The following is a 27,925-nucleotide window of genomic DNA, read 5'->3' on the forward strand; positions in this document are numbered from 1 at the left end:
CCTCTGGAGTATAATGCAGGATGTAACTCAGGATAAGTACAGGATAAGTAATGAAATGCATGGTCACAAATACTCCACCAGCAGAATACTGAGTGCAGCTCTGGAGTATAATACAGGATGTAACTCAGGATCAGTACAGGATAAGTAATATAATGTATGTACACAGTGAATGCACCAGCAGAATAGTGAGTGCAGCTCTGGAGTATAATACAGGATGTAACTCAGGATCAGTACAGGATAAGTAATGTATGTACACAGTGACTCCACCAGCAGAATAGTGAGTGCAGCTCTGGAGTGTAATACAGGATATAACTCAGGATCAGTACAGGGCAAGTAATGCATGTATACAGTGACTCCACTAGCAGAATTGTGAGTGCAGCTCTGGAGTATAATACAGGATGTAACTCAGGATCAGTACAAGATGTAATATATGTACACAGTGACTCCACCAGCAGAATAGTGAGTGCAGCTCTGGAGTAGAATACAGGATGTAACTCAGGATCAGTACAGGATAAGTAATGTAATGTATGTAAACAGTGACTTCACCAGCAGAATAGTGAGTGCAGCTCTGGAGAGTAATACAGGATGTAACTCAGGATCGGTACAGGATCAGTAATGTATGTACACAGTGACTCCACCAGCAGAATAGTGAGTGCAGCTCTGGAGTGTAATACAGGATATAACTCAGGATCAGTACAGGATACGTAATGTATGTACACAGTGAATGCATAAGCAGAATAGTGAGTGCAGCTCTGGAGTATAATACAGGATATAGCTCAGGATCAGTACAGGGTAAGTAATGCATGTACACAGTGACTCCACTAGCAGAACTGTGAGTGCAGCTCTGGACCATAATGCAGGATGTAACTCAGGATCAGTACAAGATAAGTAATGTAATGTATGTACACAGTGAATGCACCAGAAGAAAAGTGAGTGCAGCTCTGGACAATAATGCAGGATGTAACTCAGGATCAGTACAAGATAAGTAATGTAATGTATGTACACAGTGAATGCACCAGTAGAAAAGAGAGTGCAGCTCTAGAGTATAATACATGATGTAACCCAGGATCAGTACAGGATAAGTAATGTATGTACACAGTGACTCCAACAGCAGAATAGTGAGTGCAGCTCTGAAGTATAATACAGGATGTAACTCAGGATAACTAATGTATGTACACAGTGACTCCACCAGCAGAATAGTGAGTGCAGCTCTGGAGTATAATGCAGGATGCAACTCAGGATCAGTAAAGGATAAGTAATGTATGTACACAGTGACTCCACCAGCAGAATAGTGAGTGCAGCTCTGGAGCATAATGCAGGATGTAACTCAGGATCAGTACACATTGACTCCACCAGCAGAATAGTGAGTGCAGCTCTGGAGTATATTACAGGATGTAACTCAGGATCAGTACAGGATAAGTAATGTATGTACACAGTGACTCCACCAGCAGAATAGTGAGTGCAGCTCTGGATTATAATACAGGATATAACTCAGGATCAGTACAGGATAAGTAATGTATGTACACAGTGACTCCACCAGCAGAATAGTGAGTGCAGCTTTGGAGTATAATACAGTATGTAACTCAGGATCAGAACAGGATAAGTAATGTATGTACACAGTGACTCCACCAGCAGAATAGTGAGTACAGCTCTGGAGTGTAATGCAGGATGTAACTCAGGATCAGTACAGGATAAGTAATGTAATGTATGTACATAGTGACTCCACCAGCAGAATAGTGAGTGCAGCTCTGGAGTGTAATACAGGATGTAACTCAGGATTAGTACAGGATAAGTAATGTAATGTATGTACACAGTGACTCCACCAGCAGAAGAGTGAGTGCAGCTCTGGAGTGTAATACAGGATATAACTCAGGATCAGTACAGTATACGTAATGTATGTACACAGTGAATGCATAAGCAGAATAGTGAGTGCAGCTCTGGAGTATAATACAGGATATAGCTCAGGATCAGTACAGGGTAAGTAATGCATGTACACAGTGACTCCACTAGCAGAACTGTGAGTGCAGCTCTGGACCATAATGCAGGATGTAACTCAGGATCAGTACAAGATAAGTAATGTAATGTATGTACACAGTGAATGCACCAGAAGAAAAGTGAGTGCAGCTCTGGACCATAATGCAGGATGTAACTCAGGATCAGTACAAGATAAGTAATGTAATGTATGTATGTACACAGTGAATGCACTAGCAGAATAGTGAGTGCAGCTCTGGAGTATAATGCAGGATGCAACTCAGGATCAGTACAGGATAAGTAATGTATGTACACAGTGACTCCAACAGCAGAATAGTGAGTGCAGCTCTGAAGTATAATACAGGATGTAAATCAGGATAACTAATGTATGTACACAGTGACTCCACCAGCAGAATAGTGAGTGCAGCTCTGGAGCATAATGCAGGATGTAACTCAGGATCAGTACACATTGACTCCACCAGCAGAATAGTGAGTGCAGCTCTGGAGTATATTACAGGATGTAACTCAGGATCAGTACAGGATAAGTAATGTATGTACACAGTGACTCCACCAGCAGAATAGTGAGTGCAGCTCTGGATTATAATACAGGATATAACTCAGGATCAGTACAGGATAAGTAATTTATGTACACAGTGACTCCACCAGCAGAATAGTGAGTGCAGCTCTGGAGTACAATACAGGATGTAACTCAGGATCAGTACAGGATAAGTAATGTATGTACACAGTGACTCCACCAGCAGAATAGTGAGTACAGCTCTGGAGTGTAATGCAGGATGTAACTCAGGATCAGTACAGGATAAGTAATGTAATGTATGTACATAGTGACTCCACCAGCAGAATAGTGAGTGCAGCTCTGCAGTGTAATACAGGATGTAACTCAGGATTAGTACAGGATAAGTAATGTAATGTATGTACACAGTGACTCCACCAGAAGAATAGTGAGTGCAGCTCTGGAGTGTAATACAGGATATAACTCAGGATCAGTACAGGATACGTAATGTATGTACACAGTGAATGCATAAGCAGAATAGTGAGTGCAGCTCTGGAGTATAATACAGGATATAGCTCAGGATCAGTACAGGGTAAGTAATGCATGTACACAGTGACTCCACTAGCAGAACTGTGAGTGCAGCTCTGGACCATAATGCAGGATGTAACTCAGGATCAGTACAAGATAAGTATTGTAATGTATGTACACAGTGAATGCACCAGCAGAAAAGTGAGTGCAGCTCTAGAGTATAATACAGGATGTAACCCAGGATCAGTACAGGATAAGTAATGTATGTACACAGTGACTCCAACAACAGAATAGTGAGTGCAGCTCTGAAGTATAATACAGGATGTAACTCAGGATAACTAATGTATGTACACAGTGACTCCACCAGCAGAATAGTGAGTGCAGCTCTGGAGTATAATGCAGGATGCAACTCAGGATCAGTACAGGATAAGTAATGTATGTACACAGTGACTCCACCAGCAGAATAGTGAGTGCAGCTCTGGAGCATAATGCAGGATGTAACTCAGGATCAGTACACATTGACTCCACCAGCAGAATAGTGAGTGCAGCTCTGGAGTATATTACAGGATGTAACTCAGGATCAGTACAGGATAAGTAATGTATGTACACAGTGACTCCACCAGCAGAATAGTGAGTACAGCTCTGGATTATAATACAGGATATAACTCAGGATCAGTACAGGATAAGTAATGTATGTACACAGTGACTCCACCAGCAGAATAGTGAGTGCAGCTTTGGAGTATAATACAGTATGTAGCTCAGCATCAGTACAGGATAAGTAATGTATGTACACAGTGACTCCACCAGCAGAATAGTGAGTGCAGCTCTGGAGTACAATACAGGATGTAACTCAGGATCAGTACAGGATACGTAATGTATGTACACAGTGACTCCACCAGCAGAATAGTGAGTGCAGCTCTGGAGTACAATACAGGATGTAACTCAGGTTCAGTACAGGATAAGTAATGTATGTACACAGTGACTCCACCAGCAGAATAGTGAGTACAGCTCTGGAGTGTAATGCAGGATGTAACTCAGGATCAGTACAGGATAAGTAATGTAATGTATGTACATAGTGACTCCACCAGCAGAATAGTGAGTGCAGCTCTGGAGTGTAATACAGGATGTAACTCAGGATCAGTACAGGATAAGTAATGTAATGTATGTACAAAGTGACTCCACCAGCAGAATAGTGAGTGCAGCTCTGAAGTATAATACAGGATATAACTCAGGATCAGTACAGGGTAAGTAATGTAATGTATGTACACAGTGACTTCATTAGCAGAATAGTGAGTGCAGCTCTGGAGTATAATACAGGATATAACTCAGGATCAGTACAGGATAAGTAATGTAATGTATGTACACAGTGACTCCACTAGCAGAATAGTGAGTGCAGCTCTGGAGTATAATACAGGATATAACTCAGGATCAGCACATAATAAGTAATGTAATGTATGTACACAGTGACTTCATCAGCATAATAGCGAGTTAAGCTCTGGAGTATAATACAGGCTCAGGATCAGTACAGGATAAGTAATGTATGTACACAGTGACTCCACCAGCAGAATAGTGAGTGCAGCTCTGGAGTATAATACAGGATATAACTCAGGATTAGTACAGGATAAGTAATGTAATGTATGTACACAGTGACTGTACCAGCAGAACAGTGAGTGCAGCTCTGGAGTATAATACAGGATGTAACTCAGGATAAGTAATGTATGTACACAGTGACTGCACCTGCAGAATAGTGAGTGCAGCTCTGGAGTATAATACAGGATGTAACTCAGGATCAGTACAGGATAAGTAATGTAATGTATGTACACAGTGACTCAACCAGCAGAATAGTAAGTTCAGCTCTGGAGTATTATTTAAGGCCTTATCCAACCACTGAAATGCCCCCCATATGCCCGGGTCCCTCACAGACAATGTACTTACCTCACTCCTTGGCACTTGCTTTGCTTCTATAGTCTGTACGGCTGCCGCTGCATATCCCCGTCGTGTGGATGAAAACATCCGGCGGGGGGCAGCCAATGGCAGGCGGTGACGGGGACGAGCCTCCCTAGCATCACCTATGCTAAGGAGGCTTGTTCCCATCACCGCCTACCATTGGCAGTCCCCCCCCCCCCTCTACGATGCCAGATGCAACATGGAGATGCAGTGGCGGCTGTACGGACTTCAGAAGCGACGCGGATGCCACGGACAGAGGTAAGTACATTGTCTGTGAGGGGCCCAGGCATATGGGGGGGGGGGGGATTTCAGGTGTTGGATAACCCCTTTAAGGAAGTAGCTCTCAGTTCTGTGAATGTACATTATGTAAAAATAAACAATTTATGATTTTCGGAAATCTAGAAACAACACATTTTGTGTCCCTTCATTGGGTTTTTCTCTTTAGAAATACCATCTTCAAACCCCCCATGAAAGAATTCTGAGTTAATATACAGAAGGTTCCTGTTCAGAACCGTCATCTATTAACCAGATCTCACACCGACTCCAAGGAGTGTCTCTTGGAATAAATATGTAATGGGAAATATGTAATGCCTAATTTCTCCAGAGATGGCGCCACTGAGTAATTATGGACTTGCTCCTAGGTTCTCCATCAGATTTCAGATGAGATGCTGTAATCCGCATACTTTCTAAGGGGCCTTCTGATAAAAAAGGAATTGTCCAAGGCAGAAAACCCCTTTAAGGTCATCACTGGCTTTGTCCCTAAAGGGTTAGAAACAAAATTGTGAGTGACAACTTTAAATAAGTTCAGTGATGACATAATCCACCATCCCCCGTCTTCCAACATTTTCGGATTAAACGAAAATCCCCCTGTCAAAAAGATGAAAGGAATCTGATTGTTTCTCCTCGTACCTCTCATAGTTATGGGTAACGTAATAATATTAGACTTGTGTGACCCATTTGGTAATTTATTATATACAGTACATTGTGAAAGGGTCGATAGGAGTCACATTTCTAGGCATCTTTCACTGGTATAAAAAATATATAATATATAGGCCAGGTTCACAAATTTAAGCATTCTCCAGATGTGGCTTTTTATATTTTTTTTGACCAAAATTATAAAAAAAAATCAGATTCTTCTATCAAAATACCATTTTAGTTTTTTTCCAGTTTTTCATGTTTTTACTCTTTATGTTGTATAAAAACAATTCTTCAGTTTCAATCTGGAAACCGTCAACGAGATCCTATTGACGGATCTTTTGCCTCTAGTATCGTGAATAAATAATGGTGTCCTGTCGTAGACGGGCTGTGAGTCTGATCGGCTCGTTAGCATGTTAATACCAAGAAAAAGGGAAGAGTCATTTTCAGATCCGTCAACAGCTGTACTGATCCTGAGTTACATGCTGTATTATACTGCAGAGCTGTACTCACTATCCTGCTGGTGCAGTCACTGTGTACATACATTACATTACTTATCCTGTACTGATCCTGAGTTATATCTTGCATTATACTCCAGAGCTGTACTCACTATTCTGCTGGTTGAGTCACTGTGTACATACATTACTTATCCTGTACTGATCCCAAGTTACATCCTGTATTATACTCCAGAGCTGCACTCACTATTCTGCTGGTGCAGTCACTGTGTACATACATTACTTATCCTGTACTGATCCCGAGTTACATCCTGTATTATACTCCAGGGCTGCACTCACTATTCTGCTGGTGGAGTCACTGTGTACATACATTACATTACTTATCCTGTACTGATCCTGAGTTACATCCTGCATTATGCTCCAGAGCTGCACTCACAATTCTGCTGGTGGAGTCACTGTGTACATACATTACTTATCCTGTACTGATCCCGAGTTACATCCTGTATTATACTCCACAGCTGCACTCACTATTCTGCTGGTGCAGTCACTGTGTACATACATTACATTACTTATCCTGTACTGATCCTGAGTTACATCCTGTATTATACTCCAGAGCTGCACTCACTATTCTGCTGGTGGAGTCACTGTGTACATACATTACATTACTTACCCTGTACTGATCCTGAGTTACATCCTGTATTATACTCCAGAGCTGCACTCACTATTCTGCTGGTGCAGTCACTGTGTGCATACATTACATTACTTACCCTGTACTGATCCTGAGTTACATTCTGTATTATACTCCAGAGCTGCACTCACTATTCTGCTGGTGCAGTCACTGTGTACATACATTACTTATCCTGTACTGATCCCAAGTTACATCCTGTGTTAATACCAAGAAAAAGGGAAGAGTCATTTTCAGATCCGTCAACAGCTGTACTGATCCTGAGTTACATGCTGTATTATACTGCAGAGCTGTACTCACTATCCTGCTGGTGCAGTCACTGTGTACATACATTACATTACTTATCCTGTACTGATCCTGAGTTATATCTTGCATTATACTCCAGAGCTGTACTCACTATTCTGCTGGTTGAGTCACTGTGTACATACATTACTTATCCTGTACTGATCCCAAGTTACATCCTGTATTATACTCCAGAGCTGCACTCACTATTCTGCTGGTGCAGTCACTGTGTACATACATTACTTATCCTGTACTGATCCCGAGTTACATCCTGTATTATACTCCAGGGCTGCACTCACTATTCTGCTGGTGGAGTCACTGTGTACATACATTACATTACTTATCCTGTACTGATCCTGAGTTACATCCTGCATTATGCTCCAGAGCTGCACTCACAATTCTGCTGGTGGAGTCACAAATTGGTGGAGTCACTGTGTACATACATTACTTATCCTGTACTGATCCCGAGTTACATCCTGTATTATACTCCACAGCTGCACTCACTATTCTGCTGGTGCAGTCACTGTGTACATACATTACATTACTTATCCTGTACTGATCCTGAGTTACATCCTGTATTATACTCCAGAGCTGCACTCACTATTCTGCTGGTGCAGTCACTGTGTGCATACATTACATTACTTACCCTGTACTGATCCTGAGTTACATCCGGTATTATACTCCAGAGCTGCACTCACTATTCTGCTGGTGCAGTCACTGTGTGCATACATTACATTACTTACCCTGTACTGATCCTGAGTTACATTCTGTATTATACTCCAGAGCTGCACTCACTATTCTGCTGGTGCAGTCACTGTGTACATACATTACTTATCCTGTACTGACCCTGAGTTACATCCTGTATTATACTCCAGAGCTGCACTCACTATTCTGCTGGTGGAGTCACTGTGTACATACATTACATTACTTATCCTGTACTGATCCTGAGTTACATCCTGTATTATACTCCAGAGCTGCACTCACTATTCTGCACTCACTATTGTTGATTGTTTCCAGAGAGTTTAATTTCACTTCTATAGGAGTTCCTAACACAATAAAGCATGTGTACATGCTGGGAGTTGTAGTTTCACTACAGCTGAATTGCTGGAGATTGCTGATCCTATTTGTAGGATTCAAATATTTTGCTTTCATTTGGGCCCCCCAAAGATGTTGGGGCTTAGTTTTAATTGATACCTTGGCAACCCCTGCAGCCAAGACTCCGATATCTTCTTTATGGACTGTGGCCCTAAAAGTCAGCGACATAGAAATTAATTGCACTTTTTTGTAAAAATTTGTAAATTTGACATCGAAATAATAAGCAAAATATAAAAATATAACCTAATATAACAATGAATAATACAAAATACAAAAATGCAGCTCCATAATTGACCTAAACGAGGAAGCTCTGCAATGATCTGGCTTATTATGTTCCATTAATTATCGTGGTCATTACATTTTATGTCTGGCATTAAAATAATCTGATACTCATTAGCATAGTGATGGACGGAACAGGATATCTGGCCTCCATCCTGCCAAACATAAAATCCTTCAAATTGGACTTCTAATAAGGTAATGAAATACTAGAGGGCTTCATTCTAGGGTGTAGTTATAGGGGTTCAGTGGTAACAGTGGTGGTCTCCCTGCCGCAAAAAAAGACAGCAGTATTATAAATGGTACATGACAATTCATGCAGTACTGTACAGTGTGTACAGAGGCTTATCCGGGCTGAGTTCTCTAACGGTAAAGGGTGTCCACACCAGCATTGTATATTGATCCTGAGTTACATCCTGTATTATTCTCCAGAGCTGTACTCACTATTCTGCTGGTGGAGTCACTATGTACATACATTACATTACTTATCCTGTACTGATCCTGAGTTACATCCTGTATTATACTCCAGAGCTGCACTCACTATTCTGCTGGTGGAGTCACTGTGTACATACATTACATTACTTATTCTGTACTGATCCTGAGTTACATCCTGTATTATACTCCAGAGCTGCACTCACTATTCTGCTGGTGCAGTCACTGTGTACATACATTACATTACTTATCCTGTACTGATCCTGAGTTACATCCTGTATTATACTCCAGAGCTGCACTCACTATTCTGCTGGTGCAGTCACTGTGTACATACATTACATTACTTATCCTGTACTGATCCTGAGTTACATCCTGTATTATACTCCAGAGCTGCACTCACTATTCTGCTGGTGGAGTCACAGTGTACATACATTACATATCCTGTACTTATCCTGAGTTATATCCAGCATTATGCTCCAGAGCTGCACTCACTATTCTGCTGGTTGTTATTGGGGACACTGATTGAGCATGTGTACAGACTCGCCAGTAACAGGTTAGCTGAGCACTTCCTTACATTAGATTATTTTTCACGATCTGATGTACAGAGAAGATTTTTAGAACATGCTCAGAGCAGATGCCGAACAGAGGAATACAGGAGATTGGATTTTTTTGAATCTTGCAGAATGTTAAAAATGGAAGCCTAAATATTTAGAATCGGTAGCAGGTAAGTACTGGCAGATGGTAATGGCATGTAGTTTTGGAAGTCAGAGTGCCTGAAATAAAAAGCAGAATTGGAAAATGTGAATCAGTTGGAATCAGTTGGAAAACTGCAATACCTAGTGTGGCCACAAGATGGTACAATGCTCTTCTATTAGATTTTTTGCGAATTGTAGTTTGTAGACTAGTCTATGGTATGGACTGGATTTCTAAATGTTATATCTTTGCACAAATAGATAGATAGATAGATAGATAGATAGATAGATAGATAGATAGATAGATAATAGATAGATAGATAGATAGATAGATAGATAGATAATAGATAGATAATAGATAGATAGATAGATAATAGATAATAGATAGATAATACTGTAGATAGATAATAGATAGATAGATAATAGATAGATAATAGATAGATAGATAGATAGATAGATAGATAGATAGATAGATAATAGATAGATAATAGATAGATAATAGATAGATAGATAGATAGATAATAGATAGATAATAGATAGATAGATAGATAATAGATAGATAATAGATAGATAATAGATAGATAGATAGATAATAGATGATAGATAATAGATAGATAATAGATAGATAATAGATAATAGATAGATAATAGATAGATAGATAGATAGATAATAGATGATAGATAATAGATAGATAATAGATAGATAATAGATAATAGATAGATAGATAATAGATAGATAGAGATAGATAATAGATAGATAGATAATAGATAGATAATAGATAGATAATAGATAGATAGATAGATAGATAAATAGATAGATAATAGATAGATAGATAGATAATAGATAGATAGATAGATAGATAGATAGATAATAGATAATAGATAGATAGATAGATAGATAATAGATAATAGATAGATAGATAATAGATAGATAGATAATAGATAGATATAGATACTGTTGATAGATGTTGAGTTATTTCACGGTGATGATATTAGTAATCATTTATCTGTTATGTTCTCCGTCTTCCTCTTTTGCAGTACTCGGCCACTTTCGGTGATTTTACTGCGGGCGATCACCTGTATATTCAGCACGTTAACTTACCAAGTGTCCTCAACGTTTCCATAGCTTGTGGATCGCTGGTCGGGAAGCCTTGCCAGTCCACTGCTCTGCCCTCTGAATGCCATGCCTGTGATTGGTTCTTTGACAGCAAACGTGGCACCCTTCTCTACCTGGGTAACGTGACCGCTCTGTGTGTGATATCTGGAGGGGCTCTGTGGCTCTCACCCCATGGGGGATCTGTCACTGGTCCTGTGGTTAGCTCTGTATGGGACAGCCGCAGTGGGCACTGGTGGAGGGCTCTGGAACTGGTCTTATCCTGACCATGTAAAACCATCCTATATGTCTAATACATGTTGATACGTGCCCGCACTACTGACAAATAGGACGTTTTAATGTATGCAAATGAGCCTCTAGGAGCAACGGGGGTGTTGCCGTTACACCTAGAGTTTCAGTTCTCTCTTTGATTGACATGGCCAGGCACGATCCCTCTAATGGAAGAGATTAGTAGCCTGTACGTTTTTTGTTTTTTTTTGTAATATAAATTTTCAGGTCAAATTGTTATTCTAGCAAAAATGTATGATGACAACAGTGATGAAGATTATGAATACTATTATTAACCAATGTGCTTGTCTTTTAATGACACTTTTAGTTGCTTAAAAAAAATAATGTAAAAATACAAAAAGAAGTAAAAACTAAATAGAAAATATACCAAAAATACAACTAAGGCTACTTTCACACTAGCGTTGTTTGAATCCGGCGTTCAATTCAGACACCGGAACTGCCCGCCGGATCCGGAAAAACGGATTACATTTGAATCCTGATCAGGATTTTGATCACAATAATAAAATGCATTGGAAAAAACGGATCCGCCATTTATGGACTTTAACTTTTTTTTCACATTTTCACACGGCGCCGGATCCGGTTTGACTGAACACACGGCGCCGGATCCGGCGTTAATGCAAGTCAATGGGAAAAAGACCGGATCCGGCGTTCAGTCAAAGTGTTCCGGATTTTTGGCCCGAGGTAAAAATACAACATGCTACGGTTTTCTGAAAAGCCTCATCAGTCAAAAAGACTGAACTGAAGACATCCTGATGCATCCTGAACGGATTACTCTCCATTCAGAATGCATGGGGATAAAACTGATCAGTTCTTTTCCGGATTTGAGCCCCTAGGACGGAACTCAGCGCCGGAAAAGAAAAACACTAGTGTGAAAGTAGCCTAAAGATAGTGGTAATAAAAAATGGATAATAGTAAAGTGAAAAAATATATAAAAATACTAAATAAAAAGAAACACAAATACATACGAACTGATCTAATGGTGGAGATAAAAATGATGATAATAATCATGTACAAATCTAAACTTTTAGTTACTTAAAAAAAATAAAAAAATACAATATAAAAATGAGTAGAAAAATACACTAATAAAAAAATAAAACTGATAATGGTGGTATATTAATATAAATGAATAATAGTAATGGAAAAATATATAAACAATTCTAAATACTAAATAAAAAGAAACTTATGTGATGTATGTGGAAATGATAATAATAATAATAATACTATTATTATTATTATTGTTTTATTATTAACAATAATAAAAATAATAATAATAAAAATCATAAAGTAAAAATTTAAAAAAAGCGGAAAACTAAATACAAAATAAACACTGATAATAACAATAATAATATGTAAAAACAAAAGTTTTTATTTTCTCTAGTTTGACAATAGAAAGGTATCAATTTACTTTTATTTTCCCAAATATTTGAATTGTAATTTTCTTGAAATGAAATAAAACAATGTAAAATGAATGGCCATGTTCCTGAAATCATTGGAAAAAAAAAAAAAACTTTCCCTAATTTCCAGTTATTTTTAGTTACATTAATGGTATGATATAATTAGTCAGCCAAGTAATCCAGTTTACAAGCTTTGTAGAATTCTTCAGCTGCCACTCAAGGAGAAGCCCCGGGCCTCTGCATTACTCCCCCCCCCCCCCCACCATCCGTGTTCCATGTGACTCAGTCTCCATGACTACTGGCTACATCTGCTGACACCCCGCTCACTATTTACTGCTTAATTAAGAATTTCACGGCTCAGACCATCTCTGCCTTCAAGGACAAGAAACTTAGTGTTGGAGAAATTCCACACTGAGGATGTGGCACAAGGAAAGTCATTTTTTTTTTGTTTTTTTGTTTTTCGCGAAGACCTGACGGTGCAAAGACAGAATAAAACTAAAAAAACTAAAAAATACCAAAAAAAACACCCTTCCATCAAAAATCATGAAATGGGGCAGCGATAATGAGCGCGCAGGATATCAAAAGAGGAATGTTTGCTTGAGCCGAGGAGAGGAGGCTGGAAGGGGCGCGCTGGCGGCCCCGCAACTTCAAAAGCGCGACGGCCTGCCTTGTCAGCGGGCTTATAAAGCTTCATTTGTTCCCGTTTGACTTATGCAAAAAGGTCTGCTATGTTTTAGAGCCCCATCTTGCAGACGCGAGTCCCCCCCCCCCTCTCTCCCGGTTTGGTTTTCGTCAGTGGCGAGGCAGCTGGGCCCAAAACGACATCAGTCAAAGCGTATAATCACTTGACTCGATGTTAACAATGGTACTTGTAGGGGGGCGGCCGGGGGTGGCGTCGATGACAATAGGAACACAATTATTGCAGCTGCTGGGAGGGCTATAATTCTTCATATAAAAAGCAGACCTCATGAGCGAGGAGGAGAGGGGTAGGGGGGGAGGAGGGGGATGAGACTTTATTATTTATACTGTGACTTTTGGATCCGCCGTGCCGTGCCGGTGGGGTGCCAGCAGCTGCTCGTGCTTCTACCTTCGCCAGTAATTGTACGTACTGTCAGGGGGTTAAGTTACTTTTGACCCCAAGTCTTTACGTTGATAAAAGACTTTTTAAGGGTAACATTGTTTAAAAAAAAAAAAAAGTGTCAGGGGCGCATTAAACCGCAAACAAATGGTCATAAATTCATATCAGATGCTACCTCATTCACAAGTGGGCTTGTAAATTCACACACACATGCCTCAGATGGGGACGAGCAGAGCACAACAGAGTCATTCAGAGGAGACGAGCAGCTGAACGCAGACGCTTGTTGAGGTTTTTTTTAAAGTTTTTTTTAAAGTTTTTTTTGTTGTTGTTATGCATGAAATGGCCAATAAGAACTGTTAATAGAAAAAGGGCGATCTGGGATCGCTCTCCGCTCCAGGAAAGGCTTGTGTTTTCTGTCAAAAGTGAAACCGAATATATCAACAGATCAGTTCTGTCCGGATAGGACTGCGGAAAACACTGGATAGTGTTAGAAAAGTAAGAAAGAAATCAGATAAGTGAGTGAATATGTCAAGAAAAGGAAAAAATAAATAAAAATAGAGAAATAAAAGTGTAATATATCTAAATAAATACAATCTAGTAAAACAAAGTAAACCAATCAGACTTTTATCATATACGGAATATCAGAGCTCAGATTAGTATTAATACAAGTTTTGTTTTGCTTTGTCGGATTGAAAGACATTTTAACTTGTCTTTTCTTCTCCTCCTTTTTATTATCATTTGCAGATATTTTTTGCCTAAATTCCTATTTACTCTTTATAAAGTCCCCACATTCTTCACAGCAGTGAACTGAGGGCAAGATCAGAATAAAGTATGAGGGAGATGATAATATGCAGAGAATTAGAATGTAATGTAAACTGCTCAGAATGTTCTGCACAATTTAGTTATATTCTGTATGTATTGTTTGTTGACCGAAAAAAGACTATATTAGTTCAAACCAACAGACAGATAGATATGAGATAGATAATAGATAGATAGATAGATAGATAGATAATAGATAGATAGATAGATAGATAGATAGATAGATAGATAGATAGATAATAGATAGATAATAGATAGATAGATAGATAGATAGATAGATAGATAGATAGATAATAGATAATAGATAGATAGATAGATAGATAATAGATAGATAATAGATAGATAGATAGATAGATAATAGATAATAGATAGATAATAGATAGATAATAGATAATAGATAGATAGATAATAGATAGATAATAGATAGATAGATAGATAGATAGATAGATAATAGATAGATAGATAATAGATAGATAGATAGATAATAGATAGATAATAGATAGATAATAGATAGATAATAGATAATAGATAGATAGATAGATAATAGATAGATAATAGATAGATAGATAGATAGATAATAGATAATAGATAGATAATAGATAGATAGATAATAGATAGATAGATAATAGATAGATAATAGATAGATAATAGATAGATAATAGATAGATAATAGATAATAGATAGATAATAGATAGATAGATAGATAATAGATAGATAATAGATAGATAGATAGATAGATAATAGATAGATAATAGATAGATAGATAGATAATAGATAGATAATAGATAGATAGATAGATAGATAATAGATAATAGATAGATAATAGATAGATAATAGATAATAGATAGATAGATAATAGATAGATAATAGATAGATAGATAGATAGATAATAGATAGATAGATAATAGATAGATAGATAGATAATAGATAGATAATAGATAGATAATAGATAGATAATAGATAATAGATAGATAGATAGATAATAGATAGATAATAGATAGATAGATAGATAGATAGATAATAGATAATAGATAGATAATAGATAGATAGATAATAGATAGATAGATAATAGATAGATAGATAGATAATAGATAGATAATAGATAGATAATAGATAGATAATAGATAATAGATAGATAATAGATAGATAGATAGATAATAGATAGATAATAGATAGATAGATAGATAATAGATAGATAATAGATAGATAGATAGATAATAGATAGATAATAGATAGATAGATAGATAGATAGATAATAGATAGATAGATAGATAATAGATAGATAGATAATAGATAGATAGATAATAGATAGATAATAGATAGATAGATAATAGATAGATAGATAGATAATAGATAGATAATAGATAATAGATAGATAGATAGATAGATAATAGATAGATAATAGATAGATAATAGATAATAGATAGATAGATAGATAATAGATAGATAATAGATAGATAATAGATAGATAATAGATAGATAGATAATAGATAGATAGATAGATATATAATAGATAGATAGATAGATAGATAGATAATAGATAGATAATAGATAGATAATAGATAGATAGATAATAGATAGATAGATATATAATAGATAGATAGATAGATAGATAATAGATAGATAATAGATAGATAATAGATAGATAGATAGGTAATAGATAATAGATAGATAATAGATAGATAATAGATAGATAGATAGATAATAGATAGATAGATAGATAATAGATAGATAATAGATAGATAGATAGATAGATAATAGATAGATAATAGATAGATAGATAGATAGATAGATAATAGATAGATAATAGATAGATAGATAGATAGATAGATAATAGATAGATAATAGATAATAGATAGATAATAGATAGATAATAGATAGATAGATAGATAATAGATAGATAGATAGATAGATAATAGATAGATAGATAGATAGATAGATAATAGATAGATAATAGATAGATAGATAGATAATAGATAGATAATAGATAGATAGATAGATAGATAGATAGATAGATAATAGATAGATAGATAGATAATAGATAGATAGATAGATAGATAATAGATAGATAATAGATAATAGATAGATAATAGATAGATAATAGATAGATAGATAGATAGATATATAATAGATAATAGATAGATAGATAGATAATAGATAGATAATAGATAGATAGATAGATAATAGATAGATAATAGATAGATAATAGATAGATAATAGATAGATAATAGATAGATAATAGATAGATAGATAGATAGATAGATAGATAGATAGATAGGTAATAGATAATAGATAGATAATAGATAGATAGATAGATAGATAATAGATAGATAATAGATAGATATGAGTTAAATACTCTGTAGATAGATAGATAAATAAGAGATAAATATATATTAGATAGATAGTTAAGAAGAAAGAAAGAAAGAAACGAGTTATTAGATAATAAATAAACAGATATATATTATACATTGACAGATTAGATGGATATTAAATTATTAGAGAGATATGTATGAAATCCCTGATAGAAAATTTTAGGAAGGAAGGAAATGACAGACAGGGATATTTATCCGGCTAAATACATCACTATTGTGGCATATAAAAGTTGCACATTATGTCCACCATATACGGCATGCTCCATAATTTGTGACTTTTTAGGCTTCTCACCACTTTCCCAAAACGAAGGAAGAAGGGGCATAGCTTAGCGATAGTGAGCGGGACTTCGCACAGCCGGCTGCATTTACTATAAGGCCTAGTTCACACGACCGTATGGCTTTTATTGTTTTTTGCGGTCCGTTTTTCACAGATCCGTTGTTCCGTTTTTGAGTTCCGTTGTGTTTCAGTTTCCTTTCCGTTTTTCCGTTCCGTTTTTCCATGCCATGTACAGTATACAGTAATTACATAGAAAAAATTGGGCTGGCCATAACATTTTCAATAGATGGTTCAGAAAAAACGGAACGGAAAACGGAAGACATACGGATGCATTTCCGTATGTGTTCCGGTTTTTTTGCGGCCCCATTGACTTGAATGGAGCCACGACCCGTGATTTACGACCAAATATAGGACAAGCTCTATCTTTCAACGGAACGGAAAAACGGAAATACGGAAACGGAAGGCATACGGAACACATTCCGTTTTTTTTGCGGAACCATTGAAATGAATGGTTCCGTATACGGACCATATACGGAACACAAAAAAACGGCCCGTACACTCGCAAAAAAAACGTTCGTGTGAACTAGGCCTAACTTTCACCAGAAAGTGGCGGAAGTTAGAGCTGAGTCTGTATCTGGCGTAGACTTCAGTTTCTGGCGCCCGGCAGAGATGTGTCTGATATGTTGAGGCTTCTGCCTCTCGCGCCTGCGCAGGGAGATGAAGGCTCGGGGATGGATGCCTCAGTCTTCATGTATCTGCCCCATAGTTTTCTCATAACTGCAGGCTGTGTACGAATAAACAAAGCTATTTGAAACAAAAAAAAAAAACCACGATCCTGGGAAAGTGAGGTTCTGGAAAAAGCTGCGGTCCTTCATTACTCCATACTGAGAAGATAAGAAAATATTCTGCACTGTAAACAAGTGGAGGGTGAGAAGGGATTGTAGGAAGAGTAACCAATACTATTCTACTGTTGCTGCTGCTACTAGTAGTACTACCACTACCACTACTGCTATTGCTTCTATTACTACTACTAATACTACCGCTGCCACCACTGACACTACTGCTATTACTACTACTAGTACTACTGCTACCACTACTGCTATTACTACTACTAGTACTACCGCTAACACCACTGACGCTACCACTACTGCTATTACTGCTTTTACTACTACTAGTACTACCGCTACCACTGCTGCTTTAGCTGCTATTACTACTACTAATACTACCACTGCCACCACTGACACTACCACTACTGCTATTACTACTACTAGTACTACCGCTACAACTACTGCTATTACTACTACTAGTACTACCGCTAACACCACTGACACTACCACTACTGCTATTACTGCTTTTACTACTACTAGTACTACCGCTACCACTGCTGCTTTAGCTGCTATTACTACTACTAATACTACCGCTGCCACCACTGACACTACCACTACTGCTATTACTACTACTAGTACTACCGCTACAACTACTGCTATTACTACTACTAGTACTACCGCTACCACTTCTGACACTACCACTACTGCTATTACTGCTATTACTATTAGTACTAACGCAACCACCACTAACACTACCACCACTGCTATTACTACTACTAGTACTACCGCTACCACCACTGACACTACCACTACTGCTATTACTGCTATTACTACTACTAGTACTACCGCTAACACCACTGACACTACCAATACTGCTATTAGTGCTTTTACTACTACTAGTACTACCGCTACCACTGCTGCTTTAGCTGCTATTACTACTACTAATACTACCGCTGCCACCACTGACACTACCACTACTGCTATTACTACTACTAGTACTACCGCTACAACTACTGCTATTACTACTACTAGTACTACCGCTACCACTGCTGACACTACCACTACTGCTATTACTGCTATTACTATTAGTACTAACGCAACCACCACTAACACTACCACCACTGCTATTACTACTACTAGTACTACTGGTACCACCTCTGACACTACCACTACTGCTATTACTGCTATTACTACTACTAGTACTACCGCTAACACCACTGACACTACCAATACTGCTATTAGTGCTTTTACTACTACTAGTACTACCGCTACCACTGCTGCTTTAGCTGCTATTACTACTACTAATACTACCGCTGCCACCACTGACACTACCACTACTGCTATTACTACTACTAGTACTACCGCTACAACTACTGCTATTACTACTACTAGTACTACCGCTACCACTTCTGACACTCCCACTACTGCTATTACTGCTATTACTATTAGTACTAACGCAACCACCACTAACACTACCACCACTGCTATTACTACTACTAGTACTACCGCTACCACCACTGACACTACCACTACTGCTATTACTGCTATTAATACTACTAGTACTACCGCTAACACCACTGACACTACCAATACTGCTATTAGTGCTTTTACTACTAGTAGTACTACCGCTACCACTGCTGACACTACCACTACTGCTATTACTACTATTGCTATTAGTACTATCGCAACCACCACTGACACTACCACCACTGCTATTACTACTACTAGTACTACCGCTACCACCACTGACACTACCACTACTGCTATTACTGCTATTACTACTACTAGTACTACCGCTAACACCACTGACACTACCAATACTGCTATTACTACTACTAGTACTACCGATACCACCACTGACACTACCACTACTGCTTTACTACTACTAGTACTACCACTACCACCACTGACACTACCACTACTGCTATTAATACTATTACTACTACTACAGCAACTATCACTATTATTACTACTACCACCACTACTATTTCCACTACAACCACTACCACTATTACTGCTGCTACCATACTACTACTACTACCGCTAATACAACTACTTTTTATAACTACTATTATTACTACTACTACTACTACTACCTCCACTACTATTACTACTACTACTACTACCACAAGTACTGCTTTAACATTACTAATGCTACTTTTTCTATTACTACTTACACTACTACCTCAATTACTACTGCTATTATTGCTACTGTTACTACTATTACAACTAGTGCTGCTATTGCTACCACTACATAACATGATCATAAAATTTATTTCCTTTAAATTGTAACAATTCTTAATTATTTTTAATTAGTTCACAGTTTTTCACCATTCCCTGTATTAGTATAGTTAGTAGTACAGTTTTGCGTGCTTCACATCATGATATAGTGTTATAGCATTGCTTCACCACTAGAGGGAGCCAGAGCTTGGCCACGGCACAGCCTGCAGCTAGTCCTTTTGCCTGGAGCAATGACACAGTTTGCTCCAGGCTGCTCAAAGTGAAGCTCAATGATATCGTTTAGCACTTGATTCCCATGTCAGCTAATAGACCCAGCGTGACAGCTCTGTGCTGCGGCAGTCATGCAGATGACAGGGGCCGGGGTCTTGTCGGGGGTGGGGATTATGTGATTACTGATTTATCGGATATTTATATGACTATTTGTCTTGTCCCGCATAACTGATCTACTGTAATGTTAATTGTTTTACATTCCGATCTGTAAATCATAATACATTTTTAAGGGGAGGGGTTACTATAAATACTGAGATGTCGAAAGGGCGTAACTTCAAGGGATTTTCCAGGACTTTTATTTTATATCAATTCAAAATCAACTTTAAATTTAACATTTACTCCCATGCAATTAGGTGAACAGATCTAGTGATCTCCATCATGTACCGCACCTGCAGGTCACATACATGACCTCTCCATCACTGCACCCCATCAATGAGGGCCGATTCATACTTCTGGTCATGTGCAGTCATAGCTACTGTAAGGAACATGGCGGCTCAGTGGTTAACATTAGTACCTCGCTGCAGTGGGGACCTCGGCTCAAACCTCACCAGGGACAACATCTGCATGAAGTTTGTATGTTGTCCCCATGTGGATTTCCTCCTCAACTCAAAAAAACCTTTACATTGTGAGTCCCACTGGTGACAGCAAGTGATGCTAATGTCTGTAAAGCGCTGCAGAATATAGTAGCGCTATATAAGTGCACAAAATAAATACCAGGTACCATGAACCACACGTAAAGCAGCGTAGATGGCATTAAAGTATACCAATGTGCCCCTAAAGAAAGGACTGCAGAGGGATATGAAAACTTCCAGAAAAACCCTTTACTATTGTATTGTATAGTAGTTATATTCTTGTACATAGGAGCAGTATTATAGTAGTTATATTCTTATACATAGGAGCAGTATTATAGTAGTTATATTCTTGTACATAGGAGCAGTATTATAGTAGTTATATTCTTGTACATAGGAGCAGTATTATAGTAGTTATATTCTTGTACATAGGAGCAGTATTATAGTAGTTATATTCTTGTACATAGGAGCAGTATTATAGTAGTTATATTCTTGTACATAGGAGCAGTATTATAGTAGTTATATTCTTGTATATAGGAGCAGTATTATAGTAGTTATATTCTTATACATAGGAGCAGTATTATAGTAGTTATATTCTTGTACATAGGAGCAGTATTATAGTAGTTATATTCTTGTACATAGGAGCAGTATTATAGTAGTTATATTCTTGTACATAGGAGCAGTATTATAGTAGGTATATTCCTGTACATAGGAGGAAGTATTATAGTAGTTATATTCTTGTACATAGGAGCAGTATTATAGTAGTTATATTCTTATACATAGGAGGCAGTATTATAGTAGTTATATTCTTGTACATATGAGCAGTATTATAGTAGTTATATTCCTGTACATAGGAGGCAGTATTATAGTAGTTATATTCTTGTACATAGAAGCAGTATTATAGTAGTTATATTCTTGTACATAGGAGGCAGTATTATAGTAGTTATATTCCTGTACATAGGAGGCAGTATTATAGTAGTTATATTCTTGTACATAGGAGCAGTATTATAGCAGTTATATTCCTGTACATAGGAGGAAGTATTATAGTAGTTATATTCTTGTACATAGGAGGCAGTATTATAGTAGTTATATACTTGTACATAAGAGCAGTATTATAGCAGTTATATTCCTGTACATAGGGGGACAGTATTATAGTAGGTATATTCCTGTACATAGGAGGAAGTATTATAGTAGTTATATTCCTGTACATAGGAGGCAGTATTATAGTAGTTATATTCTTGTACATAGAAGCAGTATTATAGTAGTTATATTCCTGTACATAGGAGGCAGTATTATAGTAGTTATATTCTTGTACATAGGAGCAGTATTATAGCAGTTATATTCCTGTACATAGGAGGAAGTATTATAGTAGTTATATTCTTGTACATAGGACGCAGTATTATAGTAGTTATATACTTGTACATAAGAGCAGTATTATAGCAGTTATATTCTTGTACATAGGAGGCAGTATTATAGTAGTTATATTCTTGTGCATAGGAGCAGTATTATAGTAATTATATTCTTGTACATAGGAGGCAGTATTATAGTAGTTATATTCCTGTACATAGGAGGCAGTATTATAGTAGTTATATTCTTGTACATAGGAGGCAGTATTATAGTAGTTACATTCTTGTACATAGGAGGCAGTATTATAGTAGTTATATTCTTGTACATAGGAGCAGTATTATAGTAGTTATATTCTTGTACATAGGAGCAGTATTATAGTAGTTATATTCCTGTACATAGGAGGCAGTATTATAGTAGTTATATTCTTGTACATAGGAGCAGTATTATAGTAGTTATATTCTTGTACATAGGAGGCAGTATTATAGTAGTTATATTCCTGTACATAGGAGGCAGTATTATAGTAGTTATATTCTTGTACATAGGAGGCAGTATTATAGTAGTTATATTCCTGTACATAGGAGGCAGTATTATAGTAGTTACATTCTTGTACATAGGAGGCAGTATTATAGTAGTTACATTCTTGTACATAGGAGGCAGTATTATAGTAGTTATATTCCTGTACATAGGATGCAGTATTATAGTAGTTATATTCTTGTACATAGAAGCAGTATTATAGTAGTTATATTCTTGTACATAGGAGGAAGTATTATAGTAGTTATATTCTTGTACATAGGAGGCAGTATTATAGTAGTTATATTCCTGTACATAGGAGGAAGTATTATAGTAGTTACATTCTTGTACATAGGAGGCAGTATTATAGTAGTTATATTCTTGTACATAGGAGGCAGTATTATAGTAGTTACATTCTTGTACATAGGAGGCAGTATTATAGTAGTTATATTCTTGTACATAGGAGGAAGTATTATAGTAGTTATATTCTTGTACATAGGAGGCAGTATTATAGTACTTATATTCCTGTACATAGGAGGCAGTATTATAGTAGTTATATTCTTGTACATAGGAGCAGTATTATAGCAGTTATATTCTTGTACATAGGGGCAGTATTATAGTAGTTATATTCTTGTACATAGAAGGCAGTATTATAGTAGTTATATTCTTGTACATAGGAGGAAGTATTATAGTAGTTATATTCTTGTACATAGGAGGCAGTATTATAGTAGTTATATACTTGTACATAGGAGCAGTATTATAGCAGTTATATTCTTGTACATAGGAGGCAGTATTATAGTAGTTATATTCTTGTGCATAGGAGCAGTATTATAGTAATTATATTCTTGTACATAGGAGCAGTATTACAGTAGTTATATTCTTGTACATAGGAGGCATTATTATAGTAGTAATATTATTGTACATAGGAGGCAGTATTATAGTAGTTATATTCTTGTACATAGGAGGCAGTATTATAGTAGTTATATTCTTGTACATAGGAGGCAGTATTATATTAGTTATATTCTTGTACATAGGAGACAGTATTATAGTAGTTATATTCTTGTACATAGGAGCAGTATTATAGTAGTTATATTATTGTACATAGGAGCAGTATTATAGTAGTTATATTCTTGTACATAGGAGCAGTATTATAGTAGTTATATTCTTGTACATAGGAGCAGTATTATAGTAGTTATATTCTTGTACAAAGGAGGCAGTATTATAGTAGTTATATTCTTGTATATAGGAGACAGTATTATAGTAGTTATATTCTTGTACATAGGAGCAGTATTATCGTAGTTATATTCTTGTACATAGGAGCAGTATTATAGTAGTTATATTCTTGTACATAGGAGCAGTATTATAGTAGTTATATTCTTGTACATAGGAGCAGTATTATAGTAGTTATATTTATGTACATAGGAGCAGTATTATAGTAGTTATATTCTTGTACATAGGAGGCAGTATTGCAGTATGCCAGACCTGCAGGGTAATGCGATTGTGAGGTCACGGTCAATGGCAAGCGAGGGTCACTCACAACTATATATGGAAACCCCTGGGCAGGCATACAGCAGTGAAGGAGAGGCTGGCACAAAAGTCCTCTGGGGCACACTCTGTGTTTAGGGACCAGGCCTGGTGTTGGATGAGGTGCCCTGGATGTTGCAGGTGTTTTATGTGCCTGGGGCAAGGTCCCTTTAAAGTTCGTGACGCCAGTGCCAATTGGACGGTGGCACACCGTTTGCTGATAGCAGGAATAACTGAGGAACCACGTAATAATAAAACAGAACTTATGCTTTACTTGTTCTCCAGTGGTTGTCATACACGGACATAGTTGGAAACGCAGTTCCTTTGAAGACAGTTAGTTTTGGTACATTTAATGCAGGCCATATGTAGCAAGGTGATTTCAGAGGGTTAAACACAGGACTTGCAGTACAGGCGGCTTGCACTCTATTTCTGACTGATCCTGGAACATGGAAACTATTCTCCAAGGCTCGATGCCCTAGCTCTGGCGTATATCCTTGGGTCTATAAATATCAAGTACCTCCTCTGCTGTCTTTAGTACCTCTTGCTTTCCTAGACTTGACTCTGCTCTCAGTGTCCTCAGGCTGGTTAACCGTGGTGTTCCTGCTTCTGCAAATATGGACTCAGGAGGGGAACCTTCTCCTTGGATCTGGAACCCGGTTACAGGGACTGCAATACCCTCTGCTAGTCTGCAGGCTCCAGGCCTGCTCTGCTCTCACAGGCCCATGGCCTGGCCTTTTCTCAGACACGGTCTAAACTAACTTTCCCTTCCCTGACTGGGCCTTATATAACCTAGGGCTCCCTAGCTCCCTCTAGTGACTTAGAGCTGGAATGACACCCCTAGCAGGCATGCACATGCAAATTTCACAGTAACAGGGAAGTACATAGCATTACATTATGAAGATGACTCATACCAACCTCCCCATAAATAAGGGGAAACGACAGCACAACAAGTGACCCTTCTGTAGTGACGGGCATTACAGCTCCCGTACACTACAGTATTATAGTAGTTATATTCTTGTACATAGGAGGCAGTATTATAGTAGTTATATTCTTGTACATAGGAGCAGTATTGTAGTAGTTATATTCTTGTACATAGGAGCAGTATTATAGTAGTTATATTCTTGTACATAGGAGGCAGTATTATAGTAGTTATATTCTTGTACATAGGAGGCAGTATTATAGTAGTTATATTCTTGTACATAGGAGGCAGTATTATAGTAGTTATATTCTTGTACATAGAGTGCAGTATTATAGTAGTTATATTCTTGTACATAGGAGGCAGTATTATAGTAGTTATATTCTTGTACATAGGAGCAGTATTATAGTAGTTATATTCTTGTACATAGGAGCAGTATTGTAGTAGTAATATTCTTGTACATAGGAGGCAGTATTATAGTAGTTATATTTTTGTTCATAGGAGGCAGTATTATAGTAGTTATAGTCTTGTACAATCAGATAATTTGGCGTACAGTAGCTAAAAAAGCATATAAAAAGTGCACCATAGGGTAGTAGGTTCAAGATTATTAGATTGGATAGGATAAGCATTGGAGGCTCACCTTAGGAGGTTGTGCTAGATATACAGGTGAAACTCGAACAATTAGAATATCGTGCAAAGTTCATTTATTTCAGTAATGCAACTTAAAATGTGAAACTAATATATGAGATAGACTCATTACATGCAAAGTGAGATATTTCAAGCCTTTATTTGTTATAATTTGGATGATTATGGCTTACAGCTTATGAGACCCCAAAGTCACAATTTTGAGGTACCCTTTGCTCAGGGGGTATGGATTCATTAGCTGACTAGAGTGTGACACTTTGAGCCTAGAATATTGAACCTTTTCACAAAATTCTAATTTTAAGTTGCATTACTGAAATAAATTAACTTTTGCACGATATTCTAATTTTTCGAGTTTCACCTGTAGGCACAACACTATTCCAAACATGTGAGAAATAGGTATCCAGTCGCCGGGTGTGCAGCTGTAGTGTCCACAACTTCAGGAGGAGAAGACCTTTCTCTCCAGAGGTAGTTCCGTAGGAATATAGCGGGATCACAGTAGGGCGCAAAATACACCGGCCAGGAAACTTGTGGTAAAGATGAATCAGTTTCTTCTTTATTAAATAGTGCTCGTCAAATAAAACAACGCGTTTCGGGGATACTTAGGTCCCGTTCAACAGGTTAAGAGACTTAATGTAAATATAGTACACATTGGGACATTTAAACCCTAAAAAAAGGCCAAAGACACATAGGGGGGCAGCCCTGAGGGAGTGGCACCACCCTCCAGGTGTATCCAGATTTGCTTATTGGGGTACAGACAAAGATGCAGTATAAAAAACCTTAATATATTACATCAGTAGGGGAGTATATCTCTGGCCTATTATTTTATATAATATTGGTAAAATGTATATATTCATAAGTTATAAACTCTATAAACAGGTACGAGTCCCTTGTGTTATGTGACCTCAGCTTGAGCGAACACGTGACCCGTTTCTATGGTGCTGGGACTCTCGGGGCGGCTCTGGCTGGCAGGAAGCTAAGTACTTCCTGGGTGGTCACGTGATCGCCGCTCAAGCAACCACATGACCTGTTTCCATGATGCAGCGATGCTCGGGGCGGCTCTAGCTGGCCGGGAACGAAGTGCCGCCACTTCCTGAAAGGTCACATGATCAATCTGTCACGTGATCGCTGTTCAGGGCGGCCGAGCTGACTGGGAATATTGTGAAAGGAGCAACATGATTTTATTATATAAAATATTGGAAAACAATAGGGCACGTTTGTGGTGATTGAGTTATTTAATTTGCTTGGAGCTAGGATGTTTTTAAGGGTGCGTGCCCTTCTATAGGTAAGACGGGGTACTTTAGAGATAATTTGGCTTAGAATGGGGTCTTTTCTTAGAAGATGCCAGTGTTTGTTAAGGATAGATTTGATCAAGCTATGGTTTTGGTTGTAGGTTGTGATAAAATTCAGGGGGTAGTTGACTTTGGTTTTGACAACAAGCATTCTGATTGCGTCAGTTCCGATGCTCGTTTTTTCCCTTCACCCATGACAGCACCACGAGAGAAAGGATCCGCCCCCACAGACAGGAAACCTGCAGAATAAAAGGGCGGACATTCTCCTCCCAATTCAGTGTGGTTTCCTGTCTCTGGGGAAGCCTGCAGTTTTTCTTTCAGGTTCCTTCCGTCTGTGGTGCTCTTATGTCGATCCAATGGTGCGCTGGATCTGGTCCTCAGACATACCTGCTGTGCCTGGGAATGTAATGCGGCATCAATTGGTGCGCTAGTATGGATGGGCAGAGGCACAACAAAGCTCCTGAGGGAGTGCTTTGTGTGCTAGAGCTTGGAGTGCCTGGCGGTATCGCTGATGCGCTAGAGGCACGGTCGTCCAGACCCCAGGGGGAGGAGGAGCTTCCGGCAGAGAGTGAGGCCGGGGAAAGCATGAGGAGTCACGTGGTTATGCGCGCAGCATTGGGCGTGATGTCATCACAGAGCGCCTATGAGTAGGGCGCG

General features: G+C 37.7%; 1 protein-coding gene across 6 annotated transcripts in view; it reads left to right on the plus strand.

The window, feature by feature from the left end:
- The window catches only part of PKHD1 (PKHD1 ciliary IPT domain containing fibrocystin/polyductin), a 625,550-nt gene that overhangs the window by 343,557 nt on the left and 254,068 nt on the right, over positions 1 to 27,925 (plus strand). For all 6 annotated transcript variants that reach the window (XM_040427208.1, XM_040427210.1, XM_040427212.1 and 3 more), the window contains one exon: positions 10,827 to 11,022. In XM_040427208.1, coding sequence (XP_040283142.1) covers positions 10,827 to 11,022 — 196 coding nt within the window. The remainder of the gene's footprint in view (positions 1 to 10,826; positions 11,023 to 27,925) is intronic.

Source organism: Bufo bufo, chromosome 4 (genome assembly GCF_905171765.1).
Source record: "Bufo bufo chromosome 4, aBufBuf1.1, whole genome shotgun sequence".
Classification (NCBI taxonomy): Eukaryota; Metazoa; Chordata; class Amphibia; order Anura; family Bufonidae; genus Bufo; species Bufo bufo.